The sequence below is a fragment of the Carcharodon carcharias genome, chromosome 34 (genome assembly GCF_017639515.1).
Source record: "Carcharodon carcharias isolate sCarCar2 chromosome 34, sCarCar2.pri, whole genome shotgun sequence".
Lineage (NCBI taxonomy): Eukaryota > Metazoa > Chordata > Chondrichthyes > Lamniformes > Lamnidae > Carcharodon > Carcharodon carcharias.
In genome coordinates, this window is record NC_054500.1 from 5,862,679 (window position 1) to 5,881,763 (window position 19,085).

General features: G+C 43.9%; 1 protein-coding gene across 7 annotated transcripts in view; it reads right to left on the reverse strand.

Annotated features, from left to right (window-relative positions):
• The window catches only part of timm50 (translocase of inner mitochondrial membrane 50 homolog (S. cerevisiae)), a 197,575-nt gene that overhangs the window by 64,470 nt on the left and 114,020 nt on the right, over window positions 1-19,085 (reverse strand). For all 7 annotated transcript variants that reach the window (XM_041179312.1, XM_041179311.1, XM_041179310.1 and 4 more), the window contains 2 exons: window positions 12,879-13,035; window positions 7,556-7,662 (listed from right to left, as the gene is read on the reverse strand). In XM_041179312.1, the coding sequence (XP_041035246.1) occupies window positions 7,556-7,662; window positions 12,879-13,035 (264 nt within the window). The remainder of the gene's footprint in view (window positions 1-7,555; window positions 7,663-12,878; window positions 13,036-19,085) is intronic.

Genomic DNA, 19,085 nt, shown 5'->3' on the forward strand with positions numbered 1-19,085 from the left:
TATCCCCACCCCCTTTCCGATCCCCCCTTTTCCCCAATAATTTATATAGATTTTTCTTTTCCCACCTATTTCCATTATTTTTAAATGTATTTCCATCCATTGTTTTATCTCTACATTTTAGCCTATTTCCATCTCTTCCCCCTACTCCACCCCCACTAGGGCTATCTGTACCTTGCTCATCCTGCTTTCTACCCTTAACGTCACCAATTATCACATTCCTTAGATAATATCACCACCTTCAACACCTCTTTGTCCTTTTGTCTATGACATCTTTTGGTTATCTCCACCTATCACTGGCCCTCTATCCAGCTTTGCTTGTCCCACCCCCTCCTTAAACCAGCTTATTTTTCACCTCTTATCTATTTTTACTTAGTTCTGTTGAAGAGTCATACGGACTCGAAACGTTAACTGTGTTCCTCTCCGCAGATGCTGCCAGACCTGAGTTTTTCCAGGTATTTTTATTTTTGTTTTGGATTTCCAGAATCCGCAGTATTTTGCGTTTATCTTGTGACATAGTTCTATTGGTTAAGACAAGTTATTTGGATTTCTATTTAAATGTTAACAGTCCCTAACCAGGTTGCAATACCAGATAATTTTTTTCAGTAATGTTGGTTGAGGAATAAATATTGGCCAGAATAGAGGGGAAAAGTTAAAAACAAAAAACTGCGGATGCTGGAAATCCAAAACAAAAACGGAAATACCTGGAAAAACCCAGATCTGGCAGCATCGGCGGCGAAGAGCACAGTTGACATTTCGAGTCCTTATGACCCTTCATGAGGACTCAAAACGTCAACTTTGTTCTTCTCCGCCGATGCTGCCAGACCTGCTGAGTTTTTCCAGGTATTTCTGTTTTTGTTGAGGGGAAAAGTTGACTGCTCTTCTTCCAATTATGCAACAGCATCTTTTATATCTACTAGAGAGAACAGACAGGGTCTTGGTTTAACATCTCATCCAAAGATGACTTCCTTTGACAGCACAGCACACCTTATTCGAGTGTTGGCCTGGATTATGTGCTCAACTTTCTGACTCAAAAGTGAGAGTTCGTTGCATTGAGCCATGACTGACGCCCACACAAGCTCGAGGACAATTTATATGTCTGTGTGTTAAGTTGAAACAGAGAGCTGCCAACCGAACAAATATTGGACTCAGTCACATGTAACTTTCGCAAAATATTTAATGGTTTTGGCAAGGAGTCCAGGCAACACACTTTTGCAACAAATAATGGCATATGTTTATGATGGTGGAAATTGGTTCAAGACATTCAGTTACTTATTATTTGCATTACGCAAGTGCACCAGGTCACACATGAGCACATTATTTACAAGATACTATAAAATAGCCAAATTACTACATCAAAGTAAAATACTGCAGATGCTGGAAATCCAAAACAAAAATAAAAATACCTGGAAAAACTCAGCAGGTCTGGCAGCATCTGCGGAGAGGAATACAGTTAACATTTTGAGTTCGTATAAATCTTCAACAGAACTAAGTAAAAATAGAAGGGGTGAAATATAAGCTGGTTTAAGGGGGGTGGGACAGGTAGAGCTGGATAGAGGGCCAGAAATAGGTGGAGATAACCAAAAGATGTCATAGACAAAAGGACAAAGAGGTATTGACGGTGGTGATGTTATCTAAGGAATGTTCTAATGGGTGACATTAAGGGTAGAAAGCAGGACGAGCAAGGTACAGATAGCCCTAGTGGGGGTGGGGTGGGGTGAAGGGAAGGGATCGAAATAGGCTAAAAGTTAGAGATAAAACAATGGATGGAAATGCGTTTAAAAATAATGGAAATAGGTGGGAAAAGAAAAATCTATATAAATTAATGAAAAAAAAGTGGGGGGGGGTGGTCAGAAAGGGGGTGGGGATGGAGGAGAGAGTTCATGATCTAAAATTGTTGAACTCAATATTCAGTCCAGAAGGCTGTAAAGTGCCTAGTCAGAAGATGAGGTGTTGTTCCTCCAGTTTGCGTTGAGCTTCACTGGAACATTGCAGCAAGCCAAGGGCGGACATGTGGGCATGAGAGCAGGGTGGAGTGTTGAAATGGCAAGCGACAGGGAGGTCTGGGTAATGCTTGAAGACAGACCGAAGGTGTTCTGCAAAGCAGTCACCCAGTCTGCATTTGGTCTTTCCAATGTAGAGGAAACTGCAATGGGAACGACGAATGCAGTAGACTAAATTGAGGGAAGTGCAAGTGAAATGCTGCTTCACTTGAAAGGAGTGTTTGGGCCCTTGGAAGGTGAGGACAGGGGAAGTAAAGGGGCAGGTTTTGCACCTTCTGCGATTGCATGGCAAGATGCCGTGGGAGAGGGTTGAGGTGTAGTGGGTGATGGAGGAGTGGATAAGGGTGTCCCGGAGGGAACAATCCCTGCGGAATGCCGCCGGGGGGGGTGAAGGGAAGATGTGTTTGGTAGTGGCATCATGCTAGAGTTGGTGGAAATGGCAGAGGATGATCCTTTGAATGCGGAGGCTGGTGGGGTGATAAGTGAGGACAAGGGGGACCCTATCGTGGCTATGGGAGGGAGAGGAAGGGCGGATGTGCGGGAGATGGGCTGGACACGGTTGAGGGCCCTGTCAACCACCGTGGGTGGAAAACGTCGGTTAAGGAAGAAGGAAGACATGTCAGAGAAACTGTTTTTGAAAGTGGCATCATCAGAACAGATGCGATGGAGGCGAAGGAATTGAGAGAATGGGATGGAGTCCTTACAGGAAGCGGGGTGTGAGGAGCTGTAGTCGAGGTAGCTGTGGGAGTCGGTAGGCTTGAAATAAATATTGGTGGACAGTTTATCACCAGAAATTGAGACAGAGAGGTCAAGGAAGGGAAGAGAAGTTCAGAGATGGACCATGTGAAAATCATGGAGGGGTGGAAATTGGAAGCAAAATTAATACATTTTTCTAGGTCCAGACGAGAGCATGAAGCAGCACTGAAGCAATCATCGATGTACCGGAGAAAGTGTTGTGGGACGGGGCCGGAGTAGGACTGGAACAAGGAATGTTCCACATATCCCATAAAGAGACAGGCATAGCTGGGGCCCATGCGGGTACCCATAGCCACACCTTTTATTTGGAGGAAGTGAGAGGAGTTAAAGGAGAAATTGTTCAGTGTGAGAACAAGTTCAGCCAGACGGAGGAGAGTAGTGGTGGATGGGGATTGTTCAGACCTCTGTTCGAGGAAGAATTGGAGAGCCATCAGACGATCCCAGTGGGGGATGGAGGTGTAGAGGGATTGGACATCCATGGTGAAGAGGAAGCGGTTGGGGCCAGGGAACTGGAAATTGTTGATGTGACGTAAGGTGTCAGAGGAATTACAGATGTAGGTGGGAAGGGACTGGACAAGGGGAGAGAGAATGGAGTCAAGATAGCAAGAAATGAGTTCCATGGGGCAGGAACAGGCTGACACGATCAGTCTACCGGGACAGTTCTGTTTGTGGATTTTGGGTAGGAGGTAGAAGCAGGCCGTCCGAGGTTGGGAGATTATGAGGTTGGAAGCTGTGGAAGGAAGATCTTCAGAGGTCAGTAATAGTCCAGGAAACAATGGCTTGATGTTCAGTGATGGAGTCATGGTCCAGGGAGAGGTAGGAGGAAGTGTCTGCGAGTTGACGCTCAGCCTCTGCGAGGTAGAGGTCAGTGCGCCAGACAACAACAGCACCATCCTTGTCAGCAGGTTTGATGACAATGTTAGGGTTGGACCTGAGAGAACGGAGTGCAGTAAGGTCAGAGAGAGACAGGTTAGAGTGGGTGAGAGGAGCAGAGAAATTGAAACGACTAACGTCACGCTGACAGTTCTCAATGAAAAGATGAAGAGAAGGTAAGAATCCAGAGGGAGGGGTCAAGGTGGAGGGAGAATATTGGAGGCGGGTAAAAGGATCCGTTGAACGGGGAGAAGACTCCTGCCCAAAGAAGTGAGCACAGAGACGAAAGCGGCGGAAGAAGAGTTCAGCATGTGCCGAGCCTGAAATTCATTGAGATGAGGGCGTAAGGGTGTGAAACTAAGTCCTTTGCTGAGCACTGAACGTTCAGCATCGGAGAGGGGAAGGTCAGGGGGTATAGTGAATACATGGCCGGGGCTGGGATTGGAAGACGAGATGGGAACAGAGGGACAGGCAGGGGTGGAGGGTTCTGGATGGATGTGGACGTCCAATCCCTCTACACCTCCATCCCCCACTGGGATGGTCTGAGGGCTCTCCGCTTCTTCCTCGAACAGAGGCCCGAACAATCCCCATCCACCACTACTCTCCTCCGTCTGGCTGAACTTGTTCTCACAGTGAACAATTTCTCCTTAAACTCCTCTCAGTTCTTCCAAATAAAAGGTGTGGCTATGGGTACCCGCATGGGCCCCAGTCATGCCTGTCTCTTTATGGGGTATGTGGAACATTCCTTGTTCCAGTCCTACTCCAGCCCCCTCCCACAACACTTTCTCCGGTACATTGATGATTGCTTTGGTGCTGCTTCATGCTCTCGTCTGGACCTAGAAAAATGTATTAGTTTTGCTTCCAATTTCCACCCCTCCATCATTTTCACATGGTCCATCTCTGACACTTCCCTTCCCTTCCTTGACCTCTCTGTCTCAATCTCTGGTGATAGACTGTCCACCAATATTCATTACAAGCCTACCGACTCCCACAGTTACCTCGACTACAGCTCCTCACACCCCACTTCCTGTAAGGACTCCATCCCATTCTCTCAATTCCTTCGCCTCCATCGCATCTGTTCTGATGATGCCACTTTCAAAAACAGTTCCTCTGACATGTCCTCCTTCTTCCTTAACCGACGTTTTCCATCCACGGTGGTTGACAGGGCCCTCAAACGTGTCCGGCCCATCTCCCATGCATCTGCCCTCACACCTTCCTCTCCCTCCCAGAACCATGATAGGGTCCCCCTTGTCCTCACTTATCACCCCACCAGCCTCCGCATTCAAAGGATCATCCTCCACCATTTCCGCCAACTCCAGCATGATGCCAACACCAAACACATCTTCCCTTCACCCCCCCCGACGGCATTCCGCAGGGATTGTTCCCTCCGGGACACCCTGGTCCACTCCTCCATTACCCCCTACACCTCAACCCCCACCCAAGGCACCACCCCATGCCCACGCAAAAGATGCAACACCTGCCCCTTCACTTCCTCTCTCCTCACCGTTCAAGGGCCCAAACACTCCATTCAAGTGAAGCAGCATTTCACTTGCACTTCCCTCAATTTAGTCTACTACATTCGTTGCTCCCAATACGGTTTCCTCTACACTGGAGAAGTAAGATTGGGTGACCGCTTTGTAGAACACCTTCGGTGTGTCCGCAAGCATGACCCAGACCTCCCTGTCACTTGCCATTTCAACACTCCACCCTGCTCTCATGCCCACAAGTCCGTCCTTGGCCTGCTGCATTGTTCCAGTGAAGCTAAACGCAAACTGGAGGAATAGCACCTCATCTTCCAACTAGGCACTTTACAGCCTTCTGGACTGAATATTGAGTTCAACAATTTTAGATCATGAACTCTCTCCTCCATCCCCACCCCCTTTCCGATCCGCCCTCGCCTTTTTTTCCAATAATTTATATAGATTTTTCTTTTCCCACCTATTTCCATTATTTTTAAATGTATTGTTTTAAATCCATTGTTTTATCTCTACCTTTTAGTCTATTTCGATCCCTTCCCTTCACCCCATCCCACCCCCACTAGGGCTATCTGTACCTTGTTTGTCCTACTTTCTACCCTTAATTACCACATTCCTTAGATAATATCACCACCTTCAACACCTCTTTGTCCTTTTGTCTATGACATCTTTTGGCAATCTCCACCTATCACTGGCCCTCTCACCAGCTCTATCTGTCCCCCACCATCACCCCCCCAAACCTGCTTATATTTCACCTCTTTTCGATTTTTACTTAGTTCTGTTGAAGAATCATACAGACTCGAAACGTTAACTGTGTTCCTCTCTGCAGATGCTGCCAGACCTGCTGAGTTTTTCCAAGTATTTTTATTTCAAATACAGGGACTTACAGAAAAATTGTACATTTTGCAAATGTGTGAAATTAGGCTGCAAAATGATACGAGTGAAGCCATTTTATATTCTTTGGTAATCATCAAAATAAGTTAAATCTTTGATAAAAATGTACAATTTTTCTAAGTCCTTTTATTTAGAATTAGATAGTAATTTGGTTACTTCATAGCATTTTGGAAACAATTTCCCTCCCTTGTGCATTGGTAACCTTCTACACTTAAATGCTGCAAATTAAATTTTTTGATTTCTTGTAAATTAATTTCTACTGTCCTAAACATATGCCACCATTCAAGGATTTTGAAAAAACATTCACATGTAAGAGCTGACACTTGTGAAAAGCAAATCTTAAAGCTCCTCATCATCTCAAAAAAACTGACTTTTGCTACTATTAAAATACGCATTACAGGACAGACCCCTTCAAAACTATTCTGATGGAGAGCCATATGGACTCGAAACATTAACTGTATTCCTCTCCGCAGATGCTGTCAGACCTGCTGAGTTTTTCCAGCTGTTTTTGTTCCCTTCAAAATTATTGCCTGGTTATGCTGGTACGGGTGCTTGCCCCTAAGATTAGAATAAACACTTTTAAGAGGAGAAAGTCCAGCTTAGGATCCAGGCATTAAAAAAAGCCAAAGCATAATTGAATGATTTTTTCCAGTGATAGCTGAGGTCCCATGTTCAATCCCTGGTCTGTGTGAAATCAGCTGATCTCAATTGGGTGGCAATAGGGATGATACAAATGACTTCACCACCCCAAGGTAAGAAAGGGATACTTGGTTACAGCTCCCGATCGCTATCCAACAACCTTTGCTTGTGGTCGGCATGTATGGTTGTGGGTTTGACCTGCAATACTTCCATGGTCAATCAGCTGACATGCAACATGAGAGCTCAAACATGAATACAGATCACCTTGACGAGGACGACTAACCTCTATGAACTTCTAAAAAGGATGTAAAAAGTCCGTTCAAAGCAGCCCTCTGGTACGTCACAACAGTACCAACAGGCACGGCGTGGGACACCAGGGTATTGACCACAGTAAGGCTAACAACAGAGGCACTGGAGAGAAACTGGACACTCTCCCAGTGGGAGGAGGGGAAAGTCAACAGCCAAGACCACAAGGGGCACTCCTCTATACCTCTTGGCAATCTAATTGAGAGCAACATGTTGCATGACCTCTCAACAGGCAAGAGTTATAAGGAGACCAGAAAGAGACGACTAAACAAGTGAACCAAAAACAAAAATTGCTGGAAAAACTCAGCAGGTCTGACAGCATCTGTGGAGAGAAAGTCAGTGTTAACGTTTCGAGACCTGCTGAGTTTTTCCAGCGATTTTTGTTTTTGGTTCAGATTTCCAGCATCCGCAATGTTTTGCTTTTATACTAAACAAGTGACTTGTGTTTGGAGTGACACGAGTGATTAATAACAGCAAGGTGAGCATCAGTGATCATCCAGGTAGAAAACTGACAAAATTTATCAATATTATAGAAAAGAACTTGCTCATTATTGCATTATACCAGCACTGTGTGATCATTTTACATATAGGCATAAACTTTGGAACTCTCACCTGTGCTAACAGCTCTTGTCTTTTTTTAAATGCTTCAATTGGATCATCTTCTAAAGCATAGTTCTCCAGTACAGTTCTGATATCTTCAACTCCACTCATTGCAATTGCTGCAATGGAATATAGGTAGGAAAGTGAGGCAGGGCTGGTATATTTCTGGCACGACCACTCAAATACATTAAAATGTCACATTAGCTATTGAAAGCAAGTTTGAAATCCAACATGGAACTAGAATGTTTGACCATAGAATTCATAAAACTGGCTCCAAGAGGTCATCTGATAGTTCAATGGGTAAACGCACACAGTTTGGGTGATAGACTGTGAGATCTAACAAAGTCACAGTTAGACCGGTGTTCATACAATTAGTCTGAACTGCGACAGCAGGGGAACTACAACTGGCCTCAGGGAGTTGGAAAAATTAGCCAGGTTAGCTCTTTCAATCCGATGATCCCTGCTATATGAACTTCAGATTGGGCTGTGATAATCTCCCGGGTCACCTTGATTTAGGTCATGCATGATTCTAAGCTCATGCATGAAGAATGCCTACTTGGTCAAGGCGTAAAAGACTGGTTATGGGTCCATACGTTTCAGTGTCTTCAGAAGAAAGGAGAATTATGATTGTAGGGGGATGAGGAGAAGACTGGCTCAGTTTAGGTTTGCACTCCTGCCTTTGCTGAATCAGCTGATTGCAAGCAATAAACACAAGCCATCGAAAAAGTGGAGTGAACCCTTGGAACAACACCTGGAATCTTTCTCCTTCTTCTCCTCTTCTGGTGAATGCTGGGGCTACTGCTCGAGGACATCGTCCAAGTAACAGCTAGTTTCAAATCTGCATTCGTCAAGGTAAGGGATCAGGCTTATCAGGGATGATAGCTGAGGGACAATGTGGGAGAAGGGAAGAGAAATGAAAGAACAAACTTGATTTGTATAATGCCTTTGTTCCCAGTACATCCTAAAGTACTATTACAATCAATGATTACATTTGAGCTGTAGTCACTGCTGTTGTGCAGGCAAACAAAGCAGCCAACTTGCACACAGCAAGGCCCCACAAACAGCAAAGGAAATCAATGACCAGATAATCTGGGGGTGTTGAAGGTGGAATGTTGGCCAGGGATCTGGGAGAATTGCCTAGAGTTCTTTCTAGAGATCAGTTACATTTCTCCACAAACAGGCAGATGCCACCTATGTTTAACATTAAAAGAAAGGTTAAACATTTTTTTAAAAAAATACAGTGAAACTTCGAAGTTACAACATCTTCAGGAATGGCACCAGGTGTCCTTTTTTTTTTCCAGCTGTTCCTACTTTCAAAATGATCATTGCAGGCACTGCTACACCAAACAACCAAGAACGACGAACCAGAATTATAATCAGCACTTAATCACCTGCGACAAGGCTTAGAATCCTCATCCCACACACCAACTCTCTTCACATAACAGTCTCAATTCTTGTTTAATTTAAAACTGCTCTCACTTTGGATAGCAATGGCCTGTTCTCAGTTCTACTTACAAGCATTAGGGCAGTCACAGGAAGAAAAAAAGGGAGTAAATGTTTTGGTGTAATGAAGCTGCCAAAGACAAATTTTTGAAAGAACTGGGAATATCTGGGCGGGAATACACACACATTACGTTGAGTGTAGGGTTCAAAGTACAGATTTTTGGTTGAGCAGTAAAGCAGCAGAGCACCTGACTCATAGGCACCAATCTGTAAAGCAGCAGAAAGGCAGAGACTTGGAATAGTTATACACCCGCTGGCCCAAAGCCAAAACTCCTCAAAGGTGGCGAATTCATTATCAGAGGGAAAGACGATGGTAGCAGGGTCAGGATGATAGAGAAGCAGCCAGCAGCTGCTGGACACGGTGCTAGGGCGGGAAAGGACAGCCCCACTCTCACTGCTCACACCTGCTTTTCTTGATTCAGCAGGCAGGTAAGCTCAGTGCATGCAACACCAAGGAACAGTGGGGTCATGGAAGCAGCAGCTTTTGTGGATTGTGGGGAGGCGGGGGAGGGGGGTGGCATTTAAATAAGCGGGATACATTTCCACAGGTCAGAGTAAGTTTGTTACCTCACATCCAGAGCAGCAGAGAAACCCCTCTATCCCTAGCATAGTGCATGCAAGCACTCAGTCCCAGAGATAGGGCAATTTCTCTGTTGCTATGGATTCTGGGTAAAGAGGTCTCCATTCCACATAAGCCATTTCTTTCACAAAACCTGTTGCTGCCTTGCGCTCACCCAGGTGTCTTGCATTTTAAGTTGCAAAAGGACTTGGTACATTGAAGGCTGACTGTAGTTCATCATGATTTGCCGGTGTCCGTGATTTCAGAATGACTCGATGCATATTTCATCATGCAGGTTATTCGGCTCTCTCACTAAGTGCCTCTATTTTTTTGGGGGAGTGTCTGTTTATACAGGTTTCACTGCTCCCACTCAGTTCTGTGGAACTCTGTCCTGCTGATTATTTTGAACAAGTCTTTTTTTTAAATCCACTTCTTTAAATTGGATACCAGATACCAATTTAATCCAACTGAAAGCGGAATCCAACATCAATAATGTACCTTTCCTGCATAAAACTTTAAAGAAAAGCATCACCTATCCAATGCCAATTAAAGCTGCAACTATCAAAGATTTTTTTTTTAAATTTCACCACATACAGGATCTTGGTGTGTAAAGGCTCCACAGGGGCTGACCAGCTTTCCAATATTTCAGTTAAGCAGCCATCTTTCTAACATAAACCCATACATTAAATGTCAACAAGCTATATGAGGAGGGTCAGCCCAAACCTGTACTCCCCCAATGTCTGCACAAGCACAGTGAGTGGCTAACAGAGATAGTTAACCTGCTTTGTTCTTCCGCCCCCTATTCTCAAGGGATTCAGGCCAATTGTAACATCTCGATAGCAGCACAGATGGGGAAAGTGATCCCAGGACCTTCTGACCTATATGGCTCAGCATTACATTATGTGGAACTTTGGTTCAACTTATGGCACACAACCCCTCTGAATCAGAAGTTAAGTTCAACCCACACTCCAGTGCTTGAGAACAAAATCTGGGCTGGAACTTCAGTGCAGCATTGAGGGAGTGTGGCAATGACTTCCTGGCGAGCTCTTAAACCAAGGCCTGCTCAGGGGATTGTAAAAGATTCCAAGACTTGACGAGGAGAGTTCCCCTGTTATCTTGGCCAGCATTTATCCCTCAACCAAGACCAAATGAACTGGTTATTTACCTCGATGTTGTTTCTGGAATGTTATTGCTGCTGTGCTTGCCTGTACAATAACAGCAAGACACTTTACTGTCTGCCGTCTGAAAGTTGCACCAAGATCACAAACTATTGACAGACGAGCCTGCCCTCAAAATAACATCACTGAGGCCCTGACAGCGTCAGAGTGAAACATTAGATTACTCTCCTACTAATTAAATAACATTGAGGTGATATTTACATCTCCACTAGAGGGATTACTTTAAGTATTTCAGTGGGAAATCACTCCATCTGATGTGTTAAGCCACACAGAGCAGGGAGGTTTGAGGCTCGAGTCCTTCTTCCAGATCTCAGTCAATTATGCTTTCGGTTGGACCACCAAGAGGCAATGCAACAGCAGGTTGCTAATTTTCTCCTGCCGACTCGACACTTAGTTATAGCAACATCCTTGAGGTTTGGGCAACTGCAGAGCGGGCAACTAAATCCACACCCGTTCCACTCTTAAAACTCTGATTCTGGGGTGTAATCGTGCTGTATCACCACGACAAATAGCAATTCATTTCAGTCCTTGCTGCCACATTCTTTTCAAATGATATCTGAACATAGGCGCCCTCAGTCACTAAGTTAATCATGGTGGGGATGGGGTGATGGGGAACGTGCAGATGCTCTCAGTTAGGAAAGCAAAATCAGACCTCTTCCAATTCAATGACATGTGGGAGGATGTGTGCGCCTGTTTGCTGGGAGTCTCGCAAGTGAGGTGGGCTTTACATCCTCAAAACCTATTATCTTCCTGTGAGGAAATGTTTGGTTTCTGTCCAGTTTCTCAATTCAATCAAAGGCACATAACTTTCAAGCCGGCCCTCATGTGAAAAAACACATCTTGCCACTTCTCAAAAACGCATACTGCTTTGCCTCCAAAGCCTCTCTTGCCCCTTTACCCTTTTTCCCCTAGACAGAGTGTCTCATTCATATTACAGTAATCATGATCTCTTTTCATCACAAAGTAGAATGGGCAACAAGAGGGAACAATGCACAGACATTGTGAACACATTCTTAAAGCTATTATGAATTTGGTTTACCTGTCAGGCTAGGGCCTTCTGATGTCAGGAAAGATCCAACCGTGTCAGCAATGGGGAAAGCACAGTACTGCCCAAATCACTAATTGAACAGGTTAGTCTGCCCACAGGCATCCTCCATACGCCCCACAGGTATCCTCTACACAGCAGATAAGCACTAGTGCCTATTTAGTTCTGACACTTCCAGTGAGAAGCATCTTAAGAAAGGCTGCCTGTACTGGTTTTTTTTTTTAAACACACAAAGGCCACCGGGTAATTCGCATTACAGGGTTTTCTCTGATGGTACTCTTCCCACTGGAGGCGATGGTCTGATAGAAAGAGCCATAAAGGTCTCTCGCTAAGGCTCCTTGATGTTAAATTTAATGCTAATGAGAGAACCACATAATTTAGCTCAGCAGAATGCAATTTTAAACACACACCGGATCCTCTTCAAACCGTCAATGTCACAGCTTCTCTTTAGCCTCTGTGACCTTCTTACTCTAGTTCATTCAAAGGAACAACAAATATTTAACTCGTTCATAACTAAAGGGGCCATTTGGCATTGTTCCCACCGTGGACCTTGGTCCTAGAGAGATGCCAGATGGCATCACTGCAGCTGCTTGCAACGACATGATCTATAGCAAGTGGCATCACAATGGCAGTGCGTGGTGAATGAGTTAATCTACATCAATAGTGAAAAGGGGAGGAAAAAAATACATTAATAAAACACAAAGGCCAAATAACCAGATTGTCATAATTGACCCAAAGGTCCTGGGCACATATGCCTCCTTGCAGCTTTCCTATGATTAACTGTTAAGGTACCAGTTGCAGTATTTGTTATGCAAACTTGAAGAGGTTGCGTTTGTTCAACTAGAGAAGCTGTTGGGGTGGGGGGGGCGGTGTTTGTGGCGGGCGGGGGGAGAGAAAGGGGACAGAGGGTGGTTTAAGTTCGGGCTCAAGAAAAATGACCTAACTATCCAGCCAATTTGACTAAGCGTCACAACACCTTCGAGGGAACCTCGTTCATCAGAATCCGTGGAATAAACCACATTGCCTACCAGCTGGCAGACGGGAGCTTACTTTTCAGGAATGCTGCAAGTTCATACAAGGTTCGGTCATCAGAATTTCCATCCCATTTCTTTAGTGCAATACCATTGAAGGGCTGGAGGCTGAAGGCTTCCTTTTTACAGTCCACGATAATAACTTTGGAAGGGTCCCTGTTCAGACACGACACGTCCTACAAGTGGAGAAGGAAAGAAATTATGAAAATTCAACACAATTCGTATTCAAAGTGTGGCTCAGCAAAGACAGTGGTGTACCAAGCAAGGAAGTCCCGCATTTGATTCTCAGTCTAAGCTTTCAGGCAATGTCAATGTGCGTACGTGAAGACAAGGTCAGACTTGGCTGTGCTGCACCATTGATGGAGGATGGTAATTTGGGGTGAGGGAGGAGCTGAAGCACGAATAGTAACTGTGGAAAAGTATTGCAGCACCAGTCAACCCTTGAGGAGGAGAAACTGGAACAATTCCTTTTCTAAGCTGAGTTAAGTGATCTCAGCAGTTGGGCACTAGCACATGACAAAGTGCACCCCACCTCCCCAGGCTGGAGGAAAAGGTTGTTTGGGGGGTGGGCGGTGAAGGGAGAGAAAATCAGCCAGCGTATGTGCTCCTTGCAGTTACTCAGTGACTCCTCTTTAAATGCATGCATGGGTGTTGAGTGAGGCCAGAATTGGACTTGGTTGTAAATAATGTGTAACATTTTCTAGGTCTATTGAGGAAGAATGGTCACTTTGGGTAAGGGAGTCATGCACAGGGGAGCCAAGGGCATCCGAAGTCTAAAACAGTCAGGAAAAGAGGGAATGGAAGGTGAGAGAAGTTAGTAATGAGGGAAAGTTGGTAAGAATTGGAAAGAAAATCTAAAACAAAGTCAGGGTGAATATCATATTAATAAAAAACATTAATATTTAATAGACTGCCGTTACCATCTGCAGATATAGGATTGCCAGATTCTTTAATCTAATTATCGTAAACCCATCTGCTCTCAAACAAAGTACATCAGTCATTGCTTGACCAGAAACAAATACTAATAAAGCTGTTATATGTCACCCTGTCATTGGTGGGACCTCCTAATTAATTACAATTAAATCTACAGTCACTCTATAAAAACCTGTAGTTTATTAAAGGAGCAGTTTGACATCTTGCAGAGAAATCTGTCGAAGGTTAGCATTTTTCCACTTTGCAGACATCTGATATTAAACTAGAACATTACTAAGGCAAAACTTCAAAGGGTGTGAAAATAATACCAGATTTCTATAGTAACATTTCAATGGCATAATAAGAAACAAATAGGCTTACAGCTGCTGTCATTTTGTGAATATGTTAATAGCTCTCCAGGTTGTGTGTTGATATATAAACTTGAAAATAAGAAATGTGTACATCTGAGCTTTATATACCTCGAAGACGTGAGGTTTGATCCCAGGTCAATGTTGAGTAAGCTAATCTGAACAAGGATGACTGTAGGGGTGAATGCATCATTGCATCCCAACTGCATAATCAATGTCCCCTCTTGATCCCCAAATCTGGTTTCTGTCTCACTCACAACACAGCCTGCCCTGGCCATGTCTATCAACGATACTTTGGCTGCAACTATGGCGTGGCATTTCTCATCACCTTTCTTAACCTCTTAGTGCCCTTTAAGAAACTATGGAGCAGACCAAATGGTTCCTTGATCCTGCTCCGACATTCAATAAGCTCATGGCGACTCTTCAACCACAACTTCATTTTTCTGCCCAATTCTCATATCCCTCAAGAGTCCAAAAATCTATTGGTCTCGGCCTTAAATGTGGAATAGTGAATTCCAAAGATGCACAAACCTCTGAGTGAAGAAATTTCTCATCTCAGTCCTAAATGGTTACCCTTACCCTGAGAAAATGCTTCCTAGTTTCAGATTCTCCAGCCCAGGGGGAAAAGCCTCTCAGCATCTACCCTGTCAAGCCATCTCAGAATCTTACATGTTTCAATGACATCACCACTCATTCTTCTACATTCGAGGGTTTAGGCACATTCTACAAAATCTCTTCTCATAGGACAACCTTCACATTTCAAAAATCAATCCAGTGAACCTTTGTTGTGTTCCCTACAAAGGGAGTTTAACCCACTTTAGAGAAGACCACCAAAATATACACGGGAATCCAGGTGTGGTCTCACCAAAGCTCTGTAACAATTGCAGGAAGGCTTCCTTACTCTTGTACTCCAACTTTGTTGTAATAAAGGTCAACATGCCATTTGCCTCAAGATAAAAGCAAAATGCTATAGATGCTGGAAATACGAAATAAAAACAAAAAATGCTGGAAAAACTCAGCAGGTTTGACAGCATCTATGTAGAGAGAAACAGAGTTAACATTTCGAGTCTTTATGACTCTTCCTCAGAGCTAAAGAAGTCATATTGTCAGACCTGCTGAGTTTTTCCAGCATTTTCTGTTTTTATGCTATTTGCCATCCAAATTTCTTGCTGCACCTGCATGTTAACTTTCTGATTTTTGTATATGGGCACCCAAATCCCTCTGAATACCAACATTTAATTGTTGCTCACCATTTAAAAGATACTGTTTTTCTATTCTTCTCACCAAAGTGAATAGCCTCACATTTCTCCACATTATGCTTCATCTGCCACCTTCTTGCCGACTCACTTAACCTGTCTTTATCCCTTGCAGACATTTTTTATGTTCTCTGCACAGCTTACTTTTCCATCCAGCTTTGTATCGTCAGCAAGCTTGGGTAAATTTCACTCAGTTCCTTCATCAAAGTCACTGATATTATAAATAACTGACCATTGCAGCATCAAGACCTGCCTACCTGAAAATTATCCAATTACTTCTATTCGATTTTCTATCCTTCAACCAATCCTATGGCCATGTTAGTATATCATCCCCAATCCCATGAGTCTTTATCTTGTGCAACAACTATTCCATGCCTTCTCCATGGTTCACCAATGTGACACTGCTGTCTCATGGTACAATTTCTAGCTCTCCCAAAGTACGCAGCACATTTCCTGCTAACAGCTCCTTAACCGTGCCCAATATGGTCACCTCCACTATGCCCCAAGAATCTGTCCTTGGCTCTCCTTCTATTCTTCATGCCTCTTCAGAAATCCTCCATGGGATACCACATGCCGTCTTGGACTTTGAGTCATAGCTGCTTAAGGGAATCTGACACTGTAACTTGCATATAACTGTTGACGCCCATAACTATTATGGGGATCTCACTTCCTTATCCTCGTCCACTCATTGTCTGAAGCTGAGGATTGAAAATTCAGTCCTGACTGCACTTGCCCCTAACTTGAAACATCGTTGCTTGGGCTTTGTCCATATCGAGAAGCATCACCAGTCTGTTTGTAGCCACCATCATGCAATATGCCATTGAGTAATTGGGAACAAACGTGTCAAGAACTTAAGAGAGGGTGCAGATGAGATTTACTGGAATGGTACCAGGGATGAGGGACTTTGTTTATGTTGAAAAGCTGAGGTTGTTCCCTTTAGAACAGAGAAAATTAAGCAGAGATTTGATAGAAGTATCCAAAGTCGCAGGGGAAAAAGGATCAGTAATCAGTGGATGCAGATTTAAGATAATTGGCAAAAGAACCAGTGGTGACATGGGGAAACATTTTTTTTGCAGAGAGTTGTGACGATCTGGAATATGCTTTGTGAAATGGCAGTGTAAGCAGATTCAATACTAAATTTCAAAAGCAAATTGGATAAATTCCTGAAGGGAAAAGCATTTACAGGATTCTGGGTAAAGAATAAGAGCGGGAATTAACTGAATAGCTCTATCAGGCACGATGGGCCAAATGGTCTCCCTGCTGTGATATTTTAAGGCTCTATGATCTCCAACCACAATCTCACAATGGTGCTGTTTGCCACGTTATTTATTCAGCCTAATTTTTCCCATCTCTTCTGAAGGCGATGGTTTTTTTCTGTGGGACAGTTCCATTGGCAACTTGCCCAACTGGCCTAGACAACAAGCTTCAGCAGGCTCTATGAGGCTAATCACAGTGAAGCCCAACCCTATTCTCATCCAAAATTCACCCGTTTCTGCAGAGGTCAGTGGCTAGTGATTGGAGTGGAAATCCAGCTGGTGTTTCCCTTCTCTAGCCCAGGAGCTGACCCAGCCAAGATCAACTAAGCCAGCACATGCCAGGAAATTGAATCATGCTATCCTGGGCTACAGAACGGAGAGCAGCTAAGTTTTTCATTCCCGATGCTCACGGAATAATAAAGCTGGGAAAGTGTGCTCACCTGTGGACAGACATAGAACAAGGACAGGTCAGCCTGTTGATACTCAATGACTAAGCTCACACATGAAGAATGGCCACTCAGGCGAGGCAGCAGTTACCAAAGGTACAGTATCCAAGCATTGGTCATTACCTCTAGGACAGAAGTGAAGGAGGCGGAGGAGGGAGGAAGGAAGAGGAGAGGTGGGAGGGGAAATGAGAGAACGAAAGAAAATCAAACTTAACCAACATTCTATGCTTTGGATCCTGGCCACCTCAAGTTGCTCCATAAAACCAACTTAATCAAAAAGGATCACCACAGTTTTGTTTTTTTTAAAAAATCTGCCAGCCTTTTTTACCGGACTGTTAAATTTGCTTTGCAGAATTCAATTAGAATTAATTTTATGGAAATATCCTTCCGTCAAATACTTTCAACTTCACTTCAAATTTATTTGCGTAAGCATCCTATAAACATACAGTAAATCTCTCCAGACAGCAAGGGAGCCACATTGACTAGGTAGCTCCTGGGTTCAATCTCTGGTCCAAATTGAATTAACTGATCTCACGAATGTGGCATTGGAAGCACTAAAATTGACTGCATAACTGGGTTACAGGAAAGAACATCAGCCAACATGCCTGCACCTAAATGCAACTGCATGCCTCCTGCTAAAAGTGCACTGCATGCCTAAATGCATCTGACTAGGCCGTGATGATCCATATTGTTGAGTAATCTGCCAAGATTTGCCATAAAGCCTTATACAAGAACAATCACCATTTGGGTGAGGTTCTGGAAGACAATTAACATCTATTGAATCACCCACCCCCAGTAAAGAGTCAATAAAGCTAGGAGAGGAAGGAAGGGAAAAGCATTGACGCTAGTGTTGCCAATTGTGATTAAATGTCTTCTTGGAGGTTTCATTACATGAGCTTCCCCATGCTCCAGCCATTCGTCAGCTAACACATCCATCCTTGTGACGTACTGCCTTTCTAGGCCAATTGGAAAGTAAAATGACTCATTAACCAACCGAATGATATTTGACTGTCAGCCAAACAGATTCTTCCCCCACCCCCATTTTCAATATTTTTATATCTGGTAAAGAGAAATATCCAAAGAAAATGACAGAAAAAAAAATTTTTTTAATGCCCCGATGATTTTTCTCCAGGCTTGTGCACAGTATCCTGGAGATTGATCTTCAATTTCTGGAGGTTCCATGCCAATCCTGGAGGGCTGGCAATCCTAATTGATGCAGAACACTGCATGGAAAAGAACTGTTCAACAGCATCCCGATTTTTTGTTTCAACTCTCTTCTGTAGCTCTTGCTCCATGGTGGACATGGTGAATGTGCTGCGACAACTTTGACAATACATCGCTCTTTTGCTACACTGCTTCCAGAAAAAGCCTGGGGAAGCAGGCAGCTAGCGCCCCAGCCTTCAGTTACCATTTGGGAGATCCAGCGTAGTGCTCTCAAGGACCCTCCATCTCTCCTGTGACTCTATCACACTCCTGTTCTCTGCAGTTCTTTCCCATGCTCCCTCCTCACCTTCAAAAATACGTCCACAGAACATACTACTTGACCATGACTTTGGTCACCTCTTCTAACTCTTCCTCACGGCTGTCTGTATTGTTATCATCCCAGATGCTGTTAACACCGGACAAGTCAGATTCCAGGCTGAAACCTGGCTTGATAGATCCTAACCATGGGGGAAAATTACTGAACAAATTCACAGCAGTCTGCTAATGAACTTTTAATACAAAGCATAAAATATTTATGGAAACAAAGAAAGTGAACTATACTACACCAGACAAAAAGGTTGGAAAGATCGCAATACAAATACAAGATGACAGTGCTCCCACTATTCCTTTAGCCCAACAATATCTTCACAGACACAGAAACCAATGAAGAGTTACCACTAGTTTGACACAAAAGCTTCTTGTTGGGACTGGCACAGTTAGAAACGGTTTTATTCCAGTACATTTTTGAGCATTCACTTGATGCTTCTCACCCAACTCATATCTCT